This window comes from Scomber scombrus, chromosome 17 (genome assembly GCF_963691925.1).
Source record: "Scomber scombrus chromosome 17, fScoSco1.1, whole genome shotgun sequence".
In the NCBI taxonomy this organism is placed as follows: domain Eukaryota; kingdom Metazoa; phylum Chordata; class Actinopteri; order Scombriformes; family Scombridae; genus Scomber; species Scomber scombrus.
Window position 1 is genome coordinate 17485487 of NC_084986.1, and position 20012 is coordinate 17505498.

Below are 20012 nucleotides of genomic sequence, written 5' to 3' on the forward strand. Positions count from 1 at the left end.
CTAACTGAGCAAAAAGCAGGAAAGTGTGCTTCCAAAATATTGAGCTATTTCTTTAAGTCACTGAGAGTCCAGGATTCAAGGCCTTACGGCCTTACCTCAAGTGTCCTTGGGTTTTAAACAGTCCCTTTAGGGACTAAAACACCACACTGTTTTATTTATTACCATAAACATCTTCAGGTTGTATAGCACACACTAAGAATATTGATAAGCTTTTTTTGCTATAAGGCAAAACAAGAAAAAAGCAGCAGGCAAGCAAATCCATATGGTAATGAATTTTGGATAATTTGTTGGATATCCCTGAGAAAAGGCCAAGTGTGAAACCAGCTTTGACTGATTACTCTCCTTCAGCATTTTCACTATAATTAACTCTGAAATATGAGTTTTAAAAGGTTTCTGGTGGCTCCTTTCATGCAGCTTCGACAAGAAGAGGAAAAAAAGAGTAGTTGTGTCTTTGTTTCAAACAATTTCATCAGAAATCTTTTCAGTGATGTCTTCACTAATTGGCTTTGTCAGGCTGATCAGACACTCAGTATGGTACTTTCTCTGATCTCATTACTAGGAAAAATAAATTTCACTCTGTTAAAAGGCTTCATGAACACAATTAAACTTAACTCTCAATATGATTAATAGCAGAGTTTTAGTTTGTCGTCGTTCAGTCAGACAACTCATTAATCGACTTTATATATCACTTATTCTACTTTTTTATTTATTTGAATGTATTAAAAGTGTAATAGTAACATAATAGAGTCATGAAAAGACTATGACACAGCCAGATAATATGTTTATAAAACCTGAACTCATTATTGTTACAAAGTCTCTGTCTCCTCTTTCTAAACTACATTTCTGAGCAGCCACAGGAACCAACGTGAGGTAAAATGGTCTGTGATGTAAACCTGCAGTTCAGAACTTTTAGATAGAAGTACATTTCTGTTCAATTCAAGCCCTTGCCCTTGTCTGGGCTCACACAATGCTGATTAAGCCTATCACCACCACATAAATCTGTGTGTATTTTACAGTATGCAGACTTTTAAAATCTCCTGTCAGGCAGGACCTTCCCATGCTGGCTATTTGGCAGTTAACTGTGCAGCTCTTCTAGACTTTCCAAATGTTACAGGACCGAATGGATCAAATTTGTGTGATGCTCAAGACAATTTATCCACCATTTTTACAGTAGTTTCCTGTTAGGCTGGTGGGCCGTCAAAGAATATGTTCTGTGTACCTGTCATTTAGGGTGCGCTTTCCTGGGTAAGGCAATCAGAGCGAAGAGTCTAACTGCCAGAAAGGAGAAACAAAAGTCCTGCATACCAGCTTTATTTTGGTGCAAGTCTAACCAAGCACACAGGGACCTTTAAATAAAGGAAAGTCATTCAGAAACTAATTTTGAAAGGTTGTGAATTGTAGCACTGCAGAAATATTTTTTGTTTCTATTTTTTGTTATTATGTGTGTAAAAAGCTTATACAACCCTCTTTACCCTCTTAAACGTCTCATTAAAGCTCAAATTAGTGAAGAAATTAATCCTAAAACTCCCTCCAGGTTTGTTGCTACTGGCTTTACATTAGGGAACAGATATTCATTCATCAACAATTAGTTTAATTATGAATTAAAATGATGAATTATTGTGTTGATTCACATTCAGTAAATCAGCTACCTCCCAGTGTGCTGCACTGCCAAAGCTTGACCGATACTGAAATTAGGGAGTAAAAAACTTCTGATATTTATGTATTTGTGATAGACCGATATCGGCCAATGATATCAGGTGGCCGATACATCGGTTAGGCTCTATTACCATAAGAAAAGAGGCTGTACTGGATGAGGGTAGAACGATAAGGGTTGCACAGGTGATTTAAAACTCATTCACCCCATGCTGATATTGGCCCCTCATTCAGGAAAAAACTGCAGGCTGTGAGGCGAGCGATCCATCAGGTATGTCCCATTACCGAATCCTGGGGTTCCACACCTGCGATTGTAATCCATAATGGTAGACCTGCCTTCAAGGATCTGTGAAAATCTGTGTGTGCATGGCATTAAACTATCACTCTCTGCCCAGGGGCCTTACAGTCTGTGTTTCTCTTCCCAGACTTCAGCCAGGCATGACCAGTGCTGCTGTCTCTTATTTAGCTACGTTTCATAGGCAACATTCAGTCTTCACAAAGCCCCAGAGTGATTTCGCCGGCTAAGAGTACGGCTTATACACGCAAACCACATCTCATTTACAACTAAATCTCATCCAGTGTGTTTGAAAAGCGGAAAGATAGAATGAGAGGCCTCAACATGGTGTTAATGTTCCACGAATGACAGCACATGCAGCTAATGGAGGAAATGACAGCTATACACACACATACCAGTGCATAAGACACGCGATAGCTCGAATGATACACACAGATAACTGCAAACACGATTATGCTTTGTTTATCCAACACTGGGCACACTGGGCATCCACATTATGTTCCCCAGAGTAAGAAAATCATTCATTTTAATGACACACAAAACACAGATGTACTAACTAGGCCTTTGCTTGTAATAAAGACATTATGTGTGTCTAAGCACTTCACTCATGTACATTCTCAGCCATCATTTCCAAGACTACTTACTGTATCTTTGAAGTAACAGACATACTGGGAACCCACAGACATGAAGGAGTACGCTGTTTATACCAGCATGAAAGACAAAACTGCTTAGAGTGTTCAGGGTTTAAGTACCCACACAATGCAGACAAATAAAATGAGAACAGAAAATCCATTAAGGTGAGAAAGTGGAGAGGTTTATTACGCGAGCACTGTGCACACAGCGAGAACTGTGCAAGTTTCATAAGTGTAATAGCTCTGCTAACAAACAAAGGGAATTTGGATTCAGGGTTACAAAAATCAAACAACAAGACAGCAGTACACTTGCAATATTGACTCTGCATTTTTAAAAACTCAAAAAGGGGCCATGTTGCATCAACATTAGCTGCAAAATACTCACATCTGTCTCAAACACACTCTATTTTCTGAAATAAATGTAGATAAAAGACACATTTAAATATATAAAAGCGTATAACTGCCTACACAGTCAATTTACTTTACTCATTTCTACTTATGTATTTAAGAGGTACCATTGAAATTAATTAATAACACGAATTTGTGAAGTGATGACTGATTTAGCCAAATTACACATTTTAATCTGCCGCCTCTGGTGGCATAATGTTACATTTTAAACCCATTTAAAAGCACATGGCAATGCTATATCAGCCTGCTAAATGGATGAAGTCATTGTGTGAAACAGATGAAATTTATGGATACTCATTATGTCTGATTGAGCATTGTCATGGTTACCCAAATAAATCTTTATGGGATGCCTATATTGCCAGGTGACCATTGTGGGCAGACACATTAATCCAAAGGCTATAAGGCTCCTGTTGACAAATAAAAACAATGGTTTAGGAGACTAAAGGAGGAGACAAACTGGAGATAAATGTAAGTGCCAATGCATAACCTGATAAAGATCCTACAGACAGTGGCACACTTTTTTAAGCATGATATGACCTTCAAACAATAGATAACAGTGGATACAGCTGATGGAGCATAAAATATCTAACTCCAAAACATTCTGCAGTGGGACAATGAAGAGTAAAGTGTTACAAGGTCAACGTCTGATCTACTCAACAGCTAAATAAAACTATTTAAGAAAAAAGTGCATGTTGTTCTTTCATTATCTCTTACTAACATGTCTGTTAATAACAGGGACTCTTTTTAATGAAGCTCACTTAATAAAAAAGCTAGCATAAATTCCTCAACACTGTAGAAGTAAATACAAGTACACTTCTAATCAGTTGATAAATTGGTATATAAAGATATTTAAACAAGTACTCCAACAATTTAGTATTGCTCTTCTCTAAAGGGAAAACTGATGCAACACAGACTGAGGTATCCTGTGTCAGGCTTCAAACAAAACACTACACTTCTTATAATGCAATTCAACAACATCTTCCATCCTTGCTGCTTATTAAATGCTGACATCTTTGTAGCAAAGGGTTTCTTGTAGCAAAGGGTTTCATTAGAAAATGTGGTGTGATTTTCTCAGACTTGACACAGCTACAGTTACTCCCTGTGCATATTAAATAAAATTTGATGTGTAAGATTGACATGTAAATATCCCCTTTAATCCACTAGAAAAGAAGCCAATATGATGTGTAATCAACAGTGATTTTACATACACTCCTGAAAGCTTTGATTTAGATTAAATCAATCAATCAATCAAAATGTACACCTTCATCATGGGCCTTTTTCATGGACCATACTTTGCCATTTAGATTTTATTATATATAAATGACAAAATGATGATAACTGAGTTCCATTTAGCTGCTTCAGTTTTAGGCTCCTGACAGATAATGGCACAATTTGCACAATTTGTCTTACTGTAATACTTAAAGAAGACAGAACCATCACTGATTTCATTAATAACACCTCTGCTTTTCTTACTATAGCAGGTAAAAATGTCTGCTGTGGACCAACCCTTTTCTCATTAGTAGAATGAGTTTCGGGACCTAACATAATCCCCAGCATAGCTCCACCAAAACTCAATTAAAAATGTCAATGGGGAATGTGCAGGGCCTTTAAATACACAGCATAGCATAGCCCAGCATAGCTCCACCAAAACTCAATTAAAAATGTCAATGGGGAATGTGCAGGGCCTTTAAATACACAAAAGTACAAGAGAAACAAACAACTTTGTATTCTTATTCTGCTTTGTTCACGGTACTGCACGGCCCAGGTTTGAAGCTGTCAAGTAGTCACTGTGCCACATACACTGACTGATGTAAAACTGCTGCAATGCACCTAATATAACATTCAGTGTGACTCACTTTATTAAAATGTATCACAGACTATGTGGCTAAGAAAAAAAGTGAATTTGAAAAACAATCACCACTGCAATGATAAAAATGATTTTAAAAAACACACGTTCTATTTTAGGTACTGCTCTCCAACCGCCCCCCTCCCCTTCAACCTTCTGTACTGTATGATACACAGTCTAATTGGCGGCGTGAGGCCCCTCATTAAAAGTGACAGGTATGATCTCACCAACCGGAAGCCTTGAGGCCATGGTGGCCTATCTTCAGCTGAGCTAAATGCTCAGCTGAAGAGTAGCTATTACTGCTGTGATCTCACACTGTTGCACTGTGGTGAGCGGTTGATTGACCGGGTCGTCCTCAGTTCCCCCGTTCACCATCCTGTGATATCTTATGACTGTTGCCATGGACACAGAGGATGGAAACATGGCTGATTAATTATGAACTATTTGCTCCAAATACACACTTACTGATGACAAGGTTTGGGAGATTCATGTTATATTTACCGTGAGAACCTTCCGTATGCTGCGCCCTCTCTTTTGTGCTACGTTTCAAGCTTGTTGTGATCTTATGAAATGCAAACCTCCACGCTTGGATTCTGCAGGCTTAGATGTGCTCTAAAAGGATAAAAGAGATAAGGGTGGACTGCTATAGCAGGCAGTGGAAGCCGCCTTCTCATTATAGTAGGCTTTAGCAGCTGGCTCCATATGCTAAACAATATTTGGGATGGTGAGAAAAGTGTTTCGTTGTATCCTCTGGATTTGCTGTCATGTTCAGCATAAAAGAGTTCACCCCTGCAACTGTAAATAATTGAATCCGTCAGTCTTCAGTCATCTGCATACAGTCCCTGAGACTTCATTATTCTGCTTTTTTCTCCTTTCTTTCCCCCTTTTTGTCCCATGAGGGGTTTTTTTATTCATTATGTAACAACCTTGTCATTAAAGCTCTCATTTTGGTGATATCTATCATCTAAACAATCATGCTTGAGCAAATGTTACGACTCCAAGTTCAATTATTTAAGACTGTAACCCAAAATATGCCATTTTTCAAAATTATTCTATTTCTTTCTTTCTGGCTGTGCACTAATCTTGAGCATACAGTATATTTTTGCACAGCATATGCAAAAGATGGATCTTGCATAGCAATCAGGAGTGAGTTAGATCTAGATTACACAGTAGTAATACATTCAAAATGTACAGCTTACAATTAATACTAACGTTGGGAAGTTCTTAAAATACAGTTTTGGTAAAACGTTTGTGAATAATCTGTTCATGTTTGAGGGTGTACTTTTGTATTTCAACTGTTGGATTGTATCAAGTGGTTCCTATTTTGTCCCCACTACACACCCTGACAAGGTCTGGATGAAACAGCATCTCTGAAAAGTTTGGTCTGATGAGAAACTCGACTTATCCAATTCACTGACATTGCTACATGCTCGCTCCCAACACAATCTCAATTTACTTTTTTTCAATTGGACTGTCTGTCTCTGTTGTCACTTACTCTCCATGCTCCAATGTTTCTCCATTTATTTCAGCCTAATTTACAGTATGTCGCAAACAAAATGCCACGGTTGCAGACATACTGTCAGAATTTTTTCATTCAGTCAGAATAATGGTATATATTTACAGTGTGAGTGATTGTGGCAGCCACAGGCCATGTTTAGAGAAATTCTATCGTTGCTGTTTTCATCATTCATACAGCATTATGAATGTCAACAGATTATTTTCACTTTTATGGAGGAGCATGTGTGATTTGTATATCTCAATTTGGAGTTTAAACACCTCCTTCTCTCAGATTGAGTGGCACCCAGGTACCAGCATCTTTATCCAGTTAATTCAATGAAATCTCATTCAGTTTGAAGGTGAAATCTAATAAGACTGCAATTAGCTCCCCAGTTTCTGCCGTGGAAACCAGATGGTGCAGAGATAATGAACAATACACAACTCCTTGAAAACTGACAGTGTTGTGCTGGGAGATAGGACTCACCCCTCAATTAAGAACTTTTCTGCTGAGATGTAGTTTTTTTCTTATTATTTCCAACAAAAGAAGCTCTTCCTCTGTACATCTGGTGCCTATTCAACCGAGTATGTTCTGGCATAAATGGCAAAAGAACAGCTCAAACTAATCGTTTTCTACATTTGATATAGAAACAGTAAGCTTTCCAACACAAAACTACTTAGAAAAAAAAAAACAGTCAATGCAATGCAGTATTGTCCACTAGTGCAGAAGCATTCTCATCATTGCTACTGTATACAGTGCAGTACCCAAAGAAACTTAAAGCTAAGCAGGAGATGGACGTAAATGCAGGACATAGAACTGAAGAATTGTCTTTATTGGCCTCAGGAGAAAAGCAAAACTGAGTCAGACAGAACAAAACTGAACAACGCAGAAAAAAGTATCTAACAAGACTGAATTGATACACAGGACTGAAATGCTAACTGAACTAACAAGGAGTCGACGTGCAGGTGGGGAGATGGGTGGAGAAACGCAAGGTTGGGGAATGAGGAGATAAAAGGGTAGAATGGGATAGAAGCTGATAGGCTGGGGGAAACACTGTGAAAAGGGAAGGGCTAACAAGGATGATGCTGAGCAAGTGAGGAGGCAAGAGTGGAGGGAAAAGGAGGCTGGGAAGACAGGAGGAGAAACACATAACAAATTAAAAACTAAAAACGCAGCATACATATGAATATAACAAGTCTCACTGAGCAGAAACAGCAAACACATCTCAACATAATATTGACAACATCTGAGTCTTTACAGAGCTCAAACCTACATTGCTGTCGACATAAACATTAAAAATGTTGTCATCTGGACTAGCCTGCATGTAGCAACACAAATAGGACTGAAAGGCATCTGTTACTCTTCGTTTCAGTTCACTTTTGCACTTAGCTTCTAAAAGGGTCATTGTGGGTGTAGCAAGCAACAGTCACATTTCCCCAACAAAACAAGCAGTGTCAATTCAAACTTCCATTTTAACTTCAAGGGACTTTTTACATCCAGTGTAGTTCAACAAACAGGGAAAGGGTGAGAGCAAGACTTTAATATGTATCGTCATGTTTTTGTTGTATATTGTTTTATTACTGGGTAGTCATTTTGTGGTTAAAGTGCATCTCTAGATGATTCATCTACTTTATTTTTTTCCATCCTTTGCTGAGGTATACCTGGTCACCCCTGAGAGGGACTTCTTAAAACAGAGAAATTACAAGCTGATGCACATGATCACACACAAACAGCAAAAGAGAAACGGACGCTTTTACTTTTTTCTTCTCAAGACAAAAGTAAACATGTAGCATTCCCTACAGAAATGATGTGTGTGCAATCTGTGTGTGTGTGTGTGTGCATCAATGCACATGTTTAATTCAGTTTTGTCATTTTAACCACAGCTCACAACATTCGTTTATATACAGTATACCAACTGTAAATTCCACTGTCCTCATCTTGGCTGCTTATATTTCAGCTTCCAGCTTCCTCCCAACTCTAAGTTAGCAAAGAAAATATTCTGTTCGGATCATCACTTATTCAGTAGACTCAGAGATGGGAAAGCACCTCCATGGAGTTGCCCTGAATCTTAAAAACTGGTGAAGTTCATAAACTATTTTTAGTGCTTGTAACATTCCAGCTAGTGTCTAGTCCAGAGGCGACTGCCACTTCTCATCTCTGTTGCATTCAAGTGGTCAGTAAAGCACCATCTGACATATGACCTCCAAAAGCAACTCAACCTAATGTATACATTTATGTCTTAAGAGTCTTTTATTCTGCGGTTACTTACTGGCTATCCTGCTCTACTTGGTATGATGTATATTAGTTTAAAAACCTCACTCTGATATTGATATGTTCTCATATAACAGATACGCCTTACTTGAGCCCATTAACTTCCCAAACCTGATTACCAGGGCAGTCGGGGAAGTGTTTTCGTCGGAAGTGACCTCACTGTGGTTTCTTCCTACTCTCAAAACACGCACTTGAGTTCTGACTGAGCATGTCGATGAGGACTTTAGTGGTGAAATGCTGCAAGAATGTCCACAGCTACAAGAGAACTACAGAACCAGTCAAATGTGAATGTGATTTGCATGAGGCTTTGGTTTCACTACGTCAAAACAATCACTATACTTGATGCTGCAATCATTTCACAGTATGCAGTGCTTGCCAATCAATTTTGTGAACACCCTAAAAAAGCTATGAAAAAGTCATGGGATTCAGAATTTTTTGTTACGTAATCACAAGATTCTCATTAAAAAGTCAGACCGAGCACTTAGCATGGGGCTGTAGCAGCAGGAAGTTTGTGGAGGAAGAATATCCTCACACTCATTATGTTTGCATAATAATCCCTCTTGCTTTGTCTGTATATAGTTCAAATCTCTTGACATCATTTTTGTAAACTAAACACACACATATTCATAATTACATTTTTGCATGTTCCCTCCATCTCTTAGACACACATGTACAGTAGCTATAGGTCCAAACTCAGTAAACCCTGTGGCCACATATAGTACTTGCAGGGCTTTCTGTTCTTCGTGCCAGTTATGTCTAACAAGTGAGGGGGGAAGCCCTGGTATACTGCAGCTAAAAGCCAAGTCCCACCATGGAATGAATAATGAATACAGATTCCCCATCCAGTCTATCCACATACTAGTTCAAAGGCATCCTGCTATCCATGCATAAAGCAACAAGACACACAACTCTATGCTAATGGCCATCTCAGCTCCAGGCACTGGACTGAATTTACTGAGCCGTGAAAATGTCCCAGTACTAAGGATGAAGATGTCAGATGAAGAGGTTGATGAGGAATTGCTTCAATGTTTCGGGGGGAAGGGCTAAGAAAACAGTGCATGTGTGCTTGGGCACCAGCTATATACACTACACAGTCTCAGGAACCACTGGAAGTACAAGTTGTCCTGAGGGAAGCCTGGCCATTTTTATTGATGTTGAGTGATGCTAACGACCTCCCAGCAGTACGGCATGCAAGATGAGAGCATCGAGTGAGGTTGTCACAAGCAATCGCATATCAGTGCCAGCCACTCGGTTCTGAACCAGTTACTGTAAGGCAGCGCTCAGTAATTATGTCATAAACATTTTTGACACATTTCTCCCTTTTGTCTACTTTTCTCTCTCACATTTCACGTATGACTATGCAAGTTGCCACATGTGTACAGTCATTTGGCCATTTTCCTGATTAGACTGAAAAACAAAAGCCCTGGTTATCAGCAAAGGAAGCAGCACTCTCCTTGTGAGCCCATCAAAGGAAAAATATATTTTCTCTATACAAGCAAGCTGCTCAGAGGAAAAAAATGTAGACAAACCTCCCTTAGGAAGGTTCTGTATGTGTCTCAGGCTCCCCCTTTTGTTTTTGCTTATTTCATACCCTGACTTTATCCCCTACCTTTGTTCTGCCTCTCTTGCTTCCATCCACTGGGAATTTCCTCCAACCCGTCTCTGTTGATCCCCCAACCCTTATCTCTTTCTTATCCCCTCTCCTCTGCTCAGTTATATGACTTTGCATTTAACGCTTTCTCAGTGTGACAGGAGCCCGCAGGAATTTCATCGGGAACAGTTCCCAGAATCCCACAGCAGCCACGGTGAAAAGAGACTGACCAGCCAGCACCACAGGGTTTCAAATGAAATCCTTCTGGTGTTCAAAGGCAGAATAATGTAATTTCCTGCACTTCAAAGAGAACCGGTATAGAATACATAATTACTAAACTTTCTTTTGCAAGTTAAAAGTTCTTCTGGCATAACAGCTTTTTGTCACCACAGAAGCAGAGTGTGCAATGTCTAGTTTAATTACAACAGAGCAAGTGTTCAATGACATGCATGGGTGGAGGCCACTACCTCTGCTTCGCTTCTCAGACCCTTATAGACTATCAGTGAAAAGGAAAGGCCATCAGGAGACACTTAGCTGGATATTGGCCATTTGCAAGTGAGGACCAGAACAAGTATAGAGTTTATGTGAGTTTGTTTGCTCCTCTGTTTCTCTGCGGATTTCTGCAGGTGCACGGGTTTCCTAACCTGACACCAGATGGTTTGTTACAGAACACAGAACCATCTGAGAAGTTGTCCTTGGAAACTGTTTGGAAAACGGCAGACACTTAAAAAAAATACTTGGCAGGTCATTGGATAAACCATCTGTCTATCACCAGATGGTGATATACAGCCTACCTTGGGAGGTAGCTGGGTTTGTGAGTGCCCAAGATCACACAAGAGGAAACCTGACCAAAATTAATACCACTCCAGTAATGGACCATCAAAATAAGAGAGTTAAATGTGGACTCTTAAACACTAGATCTCTCTCCTCTAAAGGTGTATTAATCAATGATATAATATCAGATCATCATATTGACTTATTCTGTCTTACTGAAACCTGGCTGCGTCAGGATGAATATGTCAGTCTAAATGAATCTACTCCTCCTAGTCATATCAATACCCACATCCCTCGAGACACCGGCCGAGGAGGTGGAGTTGCAGCCATTTTTAACTCAGACCTAAAAATCAACCCTAGACCTAAACTTAATTATAAATCATTTGAAAGTCTTGTTCTCAGCCTTTCTCACCCAGCCTGGAAAACTTTACAGCCTGTCTTATTTGTTGTAATCTACCGTCCTCCTGGCCCGTACGCCCAATTTTTATCTTCTTCTCAGAGCTTTTATCAAATTTAGTCCTTAGCACTGATAAGATAATTATAGTAGGTGACTTTAACATTCATGTGGATGTTGAGAATGATAGCCTTAACACTGCATTTATTGCATTATTAGATTCAATTGGCTTCTCTCAAAATGTGAATGAGCCAACTCACTGTTATAACCACACCCTCGACCTTGTTCTGACATATGGTATTGAGGTTGAACATTTAATAGTTTTCCCTCATAATCCTTCTTTATCAGACCACTACTTAATAACATTTGAATTTTTATTACTGGACTATACACCACTGGACAGACATGTTCTTACTAGATGTCTGTCTGATGGTGCTGTCACTAAATTTAAAGAAAAAATTCCATCAATGTTGAGCTCAATGCCATGTATCAATACAACAGAGATGACTTATTCTGATTTCAGTCCCCCCCAGATTGACTGTATTGTTGATAGCGCTGCAGACTTACTGAGAACAACTCTGGACTCCATCGCTCCTTTAAAAAAGAAGATAATTAAACAACGGAAAACAGCTCCTTGGTATAATTCCCAAACTCGACAATTAAAACAAATTTTACGAAAACTAAAAAGAATATGGCGCTCCACTAAATCAGAAGAATCTCACCTAACCTGGCAAGACAGTCTTAAAACATATAAGAAGGCCCTCCGTAACACCAGAGCTGCCTACTACTCATCACTAATAGAGGAGAATAAAAATAGTCCAAGGTTTCTTTTCAGTACTTTGGCTAAACTGACAAAGAGTCATAACACTACTGATCCATGTATTCCTTTAACTCTCAGTAGTGATGACTTCATGAGTTTCTTTAATGACAAAATCTTAACTATTAGGGATACAATTAATCACCTCTTGCCCTCAATAAGCACTGATTCATCCTCTAACATAGGAAACTCAGAAACTGCTGTTAAACCTGATATTTATTTAGACTGTTTCTCTCCAGTCGACCTTATAGAATTAACCTCAATGATCACTTCCTCTAAACCATCAACCTGTCTCTTAGACCCGATTCCAACTAGGCTGCTTAAGGAAGTCCTTCCCTCTGTTAGTACTTCCTTATTAAATATGATCAATCTGTCTTTAGTGACAGGATATGTACCACAGTCTTTTAAAGTAGCTGTCATTAAACCACTTCTTAAGAAGCCTACTCTTGATTCAGAGGTTCTAGCTAACTATAGGCCCATATCGAACCTCCCCTTTCTCTCTAAGATCCTCGAGAAAGCAGTTGCTAATCAGCTGTGTAACTTTCTAAATAATAACAGCTTATTTGAGGATTTTCAGTCTGGATTCAGAGCTCATCACAGTACAGAAACTGCACTGGTAAAAGTTACAAATGACCTCCTAACTTCATCAGACAATGGACTTCTCTCTGTCCTCGTCCTGTTAGATCTTAGTGCTGCCTTCGATACTATTGATCATCAAATCCTGTTAAAGAGACTTGAACATTTAATTGGTATTAAAGGAACAGCATTAAATTGGTTTAAATCCTATCTGTCAGATAGATTTCAGTTTGTAAATGTCAATGATAAATCCTCCATGCAAACAAAAGTAAAACACAGTGTTCCTCAGGGTTCAGTGCTTGGACCAATACTATTCTCCTTATATATGCTTCCTTTAGGAAATATTATTCGGAAACACTCAATAAATTTTCATTGTTATGCAGATGACACTCAATTATATCTATCAATAAAGCCTAATGAAATCAACCAGTTAACTAAACTACAAACATGCATCAAGGACATAAAGGCCTGGATGACCTGTAACTTCCTGCTGTTAAACTCAGAAAAAACTGAAGTTATTGTGCTTGGCCCTAAACACCTTAGAAACACATTATCCAATGACATAACTACTCTGGATGGCATTACTTTGGCCTCCAGTACTACTGTAAGGAACCTAGGAGTTATATTTGACCAGGATCTGTCCTTTAATTCCCACATAAAACAAATTTCAAGGTCTGCCTATTTTCATCTGCGTAACATTTCAAAAATCAGACATATTCTGTCTCAAAATGATGCTGAAAAACTAATCCATGCATTTGTTACTTCTAGGCTGGATTATTGTAATTCATTATTATCAGGCTGCCCTAACAAGTCTCTAAAGACTCTCCAACTGGTCCAGAATGCAGCTGCACGCGTTCTGACAAAAACTAGAAAGAGAGATCACATTACTCCTATTTTAGCTTCACTGCATTGGCTTCCCATAAAATCAAGAATAGAATTTAAAATCCTTCTCCTCACTTTTAAAGCTCTTACTGGTCAGGCTCCATCATATCTTAAAGAACTTATAGTACCTTATGTACCTACCAGAACACTGCGCTCCCAGAACGCTGGCCTACTTGTGGTACCTAGTATCTCTAAAAGTAGAATGGGAGGCAGAGCCTTCAGTTTTCAGGCACCTCTCCTGTGGAACCATCTCCCAGATTCGGTCCGGAGGGCAGACACCCTCTCTACTTTTAAGAGTAGGCTTAAAACTTTCCTTTTTGATAGAGCTTATAGTTAGCAAGCTCCTAGTTTATGCTGCTATAGGCTTAGACTGCCGGGGGACTCCTACCTCCATGATGCACTGAGCTCCTCTCTCCTCCTCTCTCTCTCTCTCTATCCATCCATCTATATCCAATAACATTCATGTACTATTAATGCATTCAGTAACCTACACTTCTTCCCCGGAGTTGTCTGTGCTTTCTTGTCTCACAGGCAATCTGGGCCTGTAGACGTCCAGATGACAGATTCCAGTCCCGGACCTTCTAGCTTCAATGTTTATTTTCAATGTGCTACTCTCTCTCTCTCCTATTCTTCCTCTCTCTCCCCTCTACCCCAACCGGTCGAGGCAGATGGCCGCCCACTTTGAGCCTGGTTCTGCCTGAGGTTTCTTCCTGTTAAAAGGGAGTTTTTTCTTGCCATTGTCGCTAAATGCTTGCTCATGTGGGAATGTTGGGTCTCTTTATAAATTAAAACTTGAAGAGTACGGTTTAGAACCTGCTCTATGTGTAAAGTGCCTTGAGATAACTTTGTTGTGATTTGGCGCTATACAAATAAAGATTGATTGATTGATTGACAAGAGTGCCTCATAGGATGCTGATTGGTCACAAGCACATAGCTTGAAGCCTGATGAGATGGATCCTTACGTAATCGCATCATCTTGCAAATCCAGCTGACTCATAAGGTAATTGGTTTAGTTCCACAGTCCAAAAACATGCATCTATCTTGCCCATAATGGTTGGCCTGTTCTACCAAATGAGCCAAAACCACTCCAAAATGTAAACAACTGGTGGATAAGAAATTGATTTATTGTGAGGTTAATTAGACAGCATCACTGTAATGTGATAATTGACAATATTCTTTTAAAAAGTGTGTCTTCTCTCACCAATGCTAGAGTATAGTACAATGGTAATTTGCTGTATATTTGTTTTATAAAAACTATGTAACTTGCTCAGAGCCAAGATAATTATCATATCATAATCAATGACACAATGCAAGAATACAGGGATTTACTGGTTTCAATTTCACACTTTTAACTAACATGACTGTTTCACTGTCAGGAGAAGACCAAGTGGAAACTACCACGGCTTGAGACTGAAGCCAGTACCGAAGTATCTTAAAATGCAATGCCACTGATTGCCACTGGATCCTGCCTCCAATTGACTCCCATTCAGAAAACCTAAATTTCTCTCTGGAAAAATCGATTTTCAGTTTAATGTTACTTGATAATGATACCTGCCCTGTTAACACAATTTAGCCAAAATAGCTAACATTAGCGCAAGTGTGCATTGGTCTGAGATAGCGAGGTGTGTTTCCAGAGCATGAAAGGCAACACCCCACACTCCTTATTTGGGAGGTCCTGGTTCCAAATGGAAAAGGTGGCAACGACCATAAGCAGTTACTACGTCCATCTTTATATAAAGTTTAGAGAGAAGACTAAAACTGTAGCTCTAATGCTCTTCTTCTTTCCTTTTGTTAGGTAAATATAAAGTAGTAATAAAGGTTTTAGATGTTTACTGTAACAACAAAGCTATACTACCGACTATGTAAGCATAAATACGAAATCTCTACTTACTTTTGAGTGTAAAAACACATAAAATCATGTTTTACTGTTAATGTGATCACTTTAATCTGAGTACAGACATCAAAAGTAAACATTGCCTCCTACATTATTACTACCCGTTATTGCCTCATTTTATTAACAAAACCTGCAGGGTGTGCGCTCGGCATAATGTTATCTGCAGTGGAGTCTGCACAGTTGTGGTTTATACTAAGTTAAGAGATAATTGCTAATTGGTCATTATCAGAGTGGGCTGGTGTATGCCAGAGGAAATAAAGACACTGACCTCATTAAAGTGGGCCACCTCCTCGCGGTTCTCTGCTACTTGGCTGTAAAAGGACAGACCTGAAAGGTAAGAAGGAATGAAGAGGTTAAGAATGGCTAAAGGGAACAATAATACAGTTGCAATTCATGTCATTGCAGTTTGAGTGGGGAGGAACACAGCACTGGTTGTTTATGAAGAACAAGCAAAAGCTGTCAGTCTTAATATTTCATTTAATCTGTGCACATTATGGAACAGGTTATGAAAAATAAATGGAGGGTTAGGGTTGGATTCATGAATGTATCGTTTCACAGATATATTTATCAAGATTAAAATGGTCCCAATACTGTCTGTTTACATTTGTCACATTAAAGACCAATGAAAAGACAAATTAATGAGTAAAGTACCTGAAAAATAAACAAATGATACTGACTCTGTGGAGCCACAGGAGACGGAAAAGAAATGCAGACAGTTAAATGGCCACAAAATGACTCACAATGCGTCAGAATGGAGACAGAGAGACAGAAAGGTAAACGTACAGAATTTACACTTGGTCTTGTTGAATTATTGTGAAATCAATGATGTGGTGGGGCAGTGTGTATTCAAAGTTACATACAGGGAAGAGAGCCACTAACTGTAACCTGATTCAGTCATGCGTGCTACAGCATGAGCTCACCTGGCTGCTTTGTGATGCTCATGAATGGCGTCAGGCGGCTGTGTGCATTTTGCTTTGTTGCGGTAGTTTGTTTTGTGTGGGTGTTGATATATCTTTGGGTTCATACGAACTGCTGATGTGCAATGACACACATTCGTGTATAAATATACACACAGTCACATGTGCACATACAAAAGACGTACAAAATGAATTACAGCCACTGCCAGGTTGATTTTGATGAGTTTGAACATAAATAAACACTGTAGATTGATCATTTTTTGTAAGCGCTGAAAGTATCTTCTCACACATTCACAGAACCACTGAGTCACCTTTCTCACTGAGTTCATAATCGCTGTCATAAATGTTCCCATCTCTCTGTTCCATCACTCCGTGCTCTTTACAACCTTAGAAAACCCACATCTTTTGAATTTTTTTTTTTTTTTTAGAAAATAAACACCACTTAAATTTCAGAGAGGCTGACAATATTCCTCCTACATTATTCAAAACAGAGACATCGCTATCATACCAGCGTTTTCATCTCACTCAAACGTGGGTTCAGGAAAGTAGATCATGTGAAGCTTATATAAGGTACTCAACACCAATCTAAAACAACATTCTGCTAATCAGGTTTCCTTTTGGCCTTGATAGAAATGGTGAGGAATAATGTGAAAGAGAACAGAGTGAAAAGAAGCATTGCAAAGAAAAATATATATGTTGAGCAGACAACGATAAAAGGGGTGAAACAGAAGGATGGAGAACAATGTGAACGACTCAACCTCACACAAGTGAAGTGGTTATAAAAGTGCTCTTCAGCTGTCCTTTGGTTATACTTGAATTTAGGAAGATTTACAGTAAATCAGAGAAATGGAGCATAGAGTAGAAAAGTGAGAGCAGTTTGTTAATCTGCCATAATGCTGTGGGTAATCGTGCTGTTTGCCATAATCAGAGACTCCCTGCATGCCTCTAAGCATTTCATCTTTATGGTGCCATAATGTGAATCTGCCTAATTTCCTGATCCATTTCAACAATTCAAAACTGAATAAATGTACAATAAATGTCTGTTCCATCAGAGGACACACAGAAAAAGAGATTCAGTGAGCTTCAGTAAAGATAAAGGTACTTTCTGGTAAGTCACCATGTCATCTAAGTATTAATTAAAGATGGATAAATCACCAAGATTTCCATTAATATTGAGTTTCTAAATTTGTAATACATTTGTAATCAGTCAGCAAACTTCATCAGTCACTTGTAATTGTAAATATAAATTAATATTTATAACAGTGGGTTCACTGACTCATCATCAAGTCTGCAGTTATACATTTTAAGTTATTTATTTGTCCAGATGCCCTGCAAGAACTAAATATTAACCAAAAAATTATGTTCTTAATAATGGCTTAAAAAATAAACTATAAAGCAGTAGTAGATGATTGATTAACCATTAATAATGATTCATTAATGCTTATAAAAGGTGATTTATCAGGAAATGGTACAGGAGTAGTAATGAATCTACAACACACAGAGGATTGGCAAAAACTTTGTTCCAGTCCAGGAATTTGGGGGGATTTTGAGTAAAAAAAGCTGAAAAATGAGCAACAGTACGGCAGGGCAAACGTCAAGTGTGTAACATTTAGCAAGAGGGTTGATAAGTGGTGAAAAGAGTTGCAGGGAATGACTAATCTAGCAAGCTGTAATTGAATATTTGAATGGACTTCCCTGTGTATTCCTGCAGGCTACTGTGCTGCTGCTGAGCCTAAGCATCAGGAGCTGGAGTGTCTTTGATAAAGCCCAGAGCTTCAGATAACAGAAGGGATTCATTTGAAGACTTGTCAAGAAATCAATTAAGTTTTGATGCGTGGCCTTTGAAGAAGATTTTTCATTGTGGCTTTTATCAAATACTAATAACACAGCTTTAGCCTGACTGCATTTTTATTGCATTTTTATGTATTACATCTTGAATGCTATCGATACACTGATTTATGAGCTTTATTATCTAAAATTAGATGTTTGATTCTGGATTATGTGTGTTGTTAGACCATATTGGGCCTTTTCCCCTGTCAGACACAACACAGGAAGTCCACCTCACATCATGCATAAAATCTCCCCACCCGCCTCTTGAGGGGTTGTGTATGGTTTGACATACTCAGAGGGGGTTGGGGCTTCCTGGCAGACTTCTTCCTGTCCAGCCAGGAAGTTGCTTAAGCTGAAAGCACTCAGGAAATTCTAGTGACAAGCCTGCAGGGAAAAGCATGACTCAAAAACCCACAGTGATGAAAGGGACTGGGGATTCAAGACGCAAGCAAATAATAGTGAATAGAAGAATTACCGCAAGTACAGTAAAAAAAAGCTTAATTTAAAAAGGCTAATAATGATGTCCTCCCTAAATAGTCTATTTCAAATACAACAGCAGAGGAGAAGAAGCAAGAGAAAGAAATGGAAAGATGGAAGGAGAAAAAAAGAAGAAATGTTTTCACAATCTGTGCCTAAGTGATAGCTAATAAATCTGCCTTTTTTAACCATTTATCAATATTGAAATAACAATTACAAACTAATCATATAGCGGGTGCTATGGTGATTTAGTTACAAGGGGATTTAATTATCTCTCTTGCTTATTTTTCCTGTGATATTCATTACGTAATGACCCATAAATACGTTAATACACACATATTTTACATCTGGCCACTCAGATTAGGCAATTTCATGGAAATAGATTACAGTAAATGAGTGAGGAAATGAACATTTGGTTGATATTTAATTGAAAAAAAAAAACCCAAATGCAGTATTTAACTCCAATAACATGAAAAACATGTGTCTATTGAACAGGAGTTGCTGCAGTGTGTGCAGCATGTCTGATACATGTTAGAACATGTTCTCCATTTTAAAAAATTGCTGGCATAGTATGTCTAAAATAAAATAACACATACATACAATGGCATAAGTGCAGCTTCTGCCTTTTTCTATTTATTCAAAAAACCCTCACATACAGAATCTGTAAAAAAACAGTGAGAGCTGTTTGTGAGCAGTAGTGAGCTATAGGGCAGATGGGGTAAAAGAAGCAGCATAGACACCAACACACACACACACACACACACACACACACACACACACACGCACTTTGATGCTGAGCATATTTGAAATTACAAGCAGATGAACTGCAGCAACTGCGCTGACAGTTCGGCCATGGGGGCTGGGGGGAGTAAACTGTCTAATCCTTGACTTGTAGGACGGTTCATGTAATATCAAGACCCTGGTGAATTCACTGCAGCGCAGAGCACAACACTGAAACCCATCCTCTCGCCAATGCGCGCGCGCACACATACATGCACGCGCGCGCGCACACACACACACATACACACACACACACACACACACACACACACACACGAGAGGAGAGAAGAGGAGAAAGGTTGGGGGTAGTGGTCTCAAACATCCTCCACAATACTGATGCTGACGGCAGGAGTCTAATCAGAGACCAGCTGGGATTGAACGCTTGTCATCGGTCCGAGTGGACTGATCGCTGTCCAGGGTGCTGAAAAACCCGCGTTTCTCACACAAACACACTCACATATTCACATACAAAGAGAGGAT

The 20012-nt window shown here is 39.0% G+C and overlaps 1 protein-coding gene across 1 annotated transcript in view; it reads right to left on the reverse strand.

Annotated features, from left to right (window-relative positions):
• The window catches only part of otofa (otoferlin a), a 74236-nt gene that overhangs the window by 53371 nt on the left and 853 nt on the right, over nucleotides 1–20012 (reverse strand). Inside the window, exon 2 of the mRNA XM_062437703.1 lies at nucleotides 15797–15855. Within this exon, the coding sequence (XP_062293687.1) occupies nucleotides 15797–15855 (59 nt within the window). The remainder of the gene's footprint in view (nucleotides 1–15796; nucleotides 15856–20012) is intronic.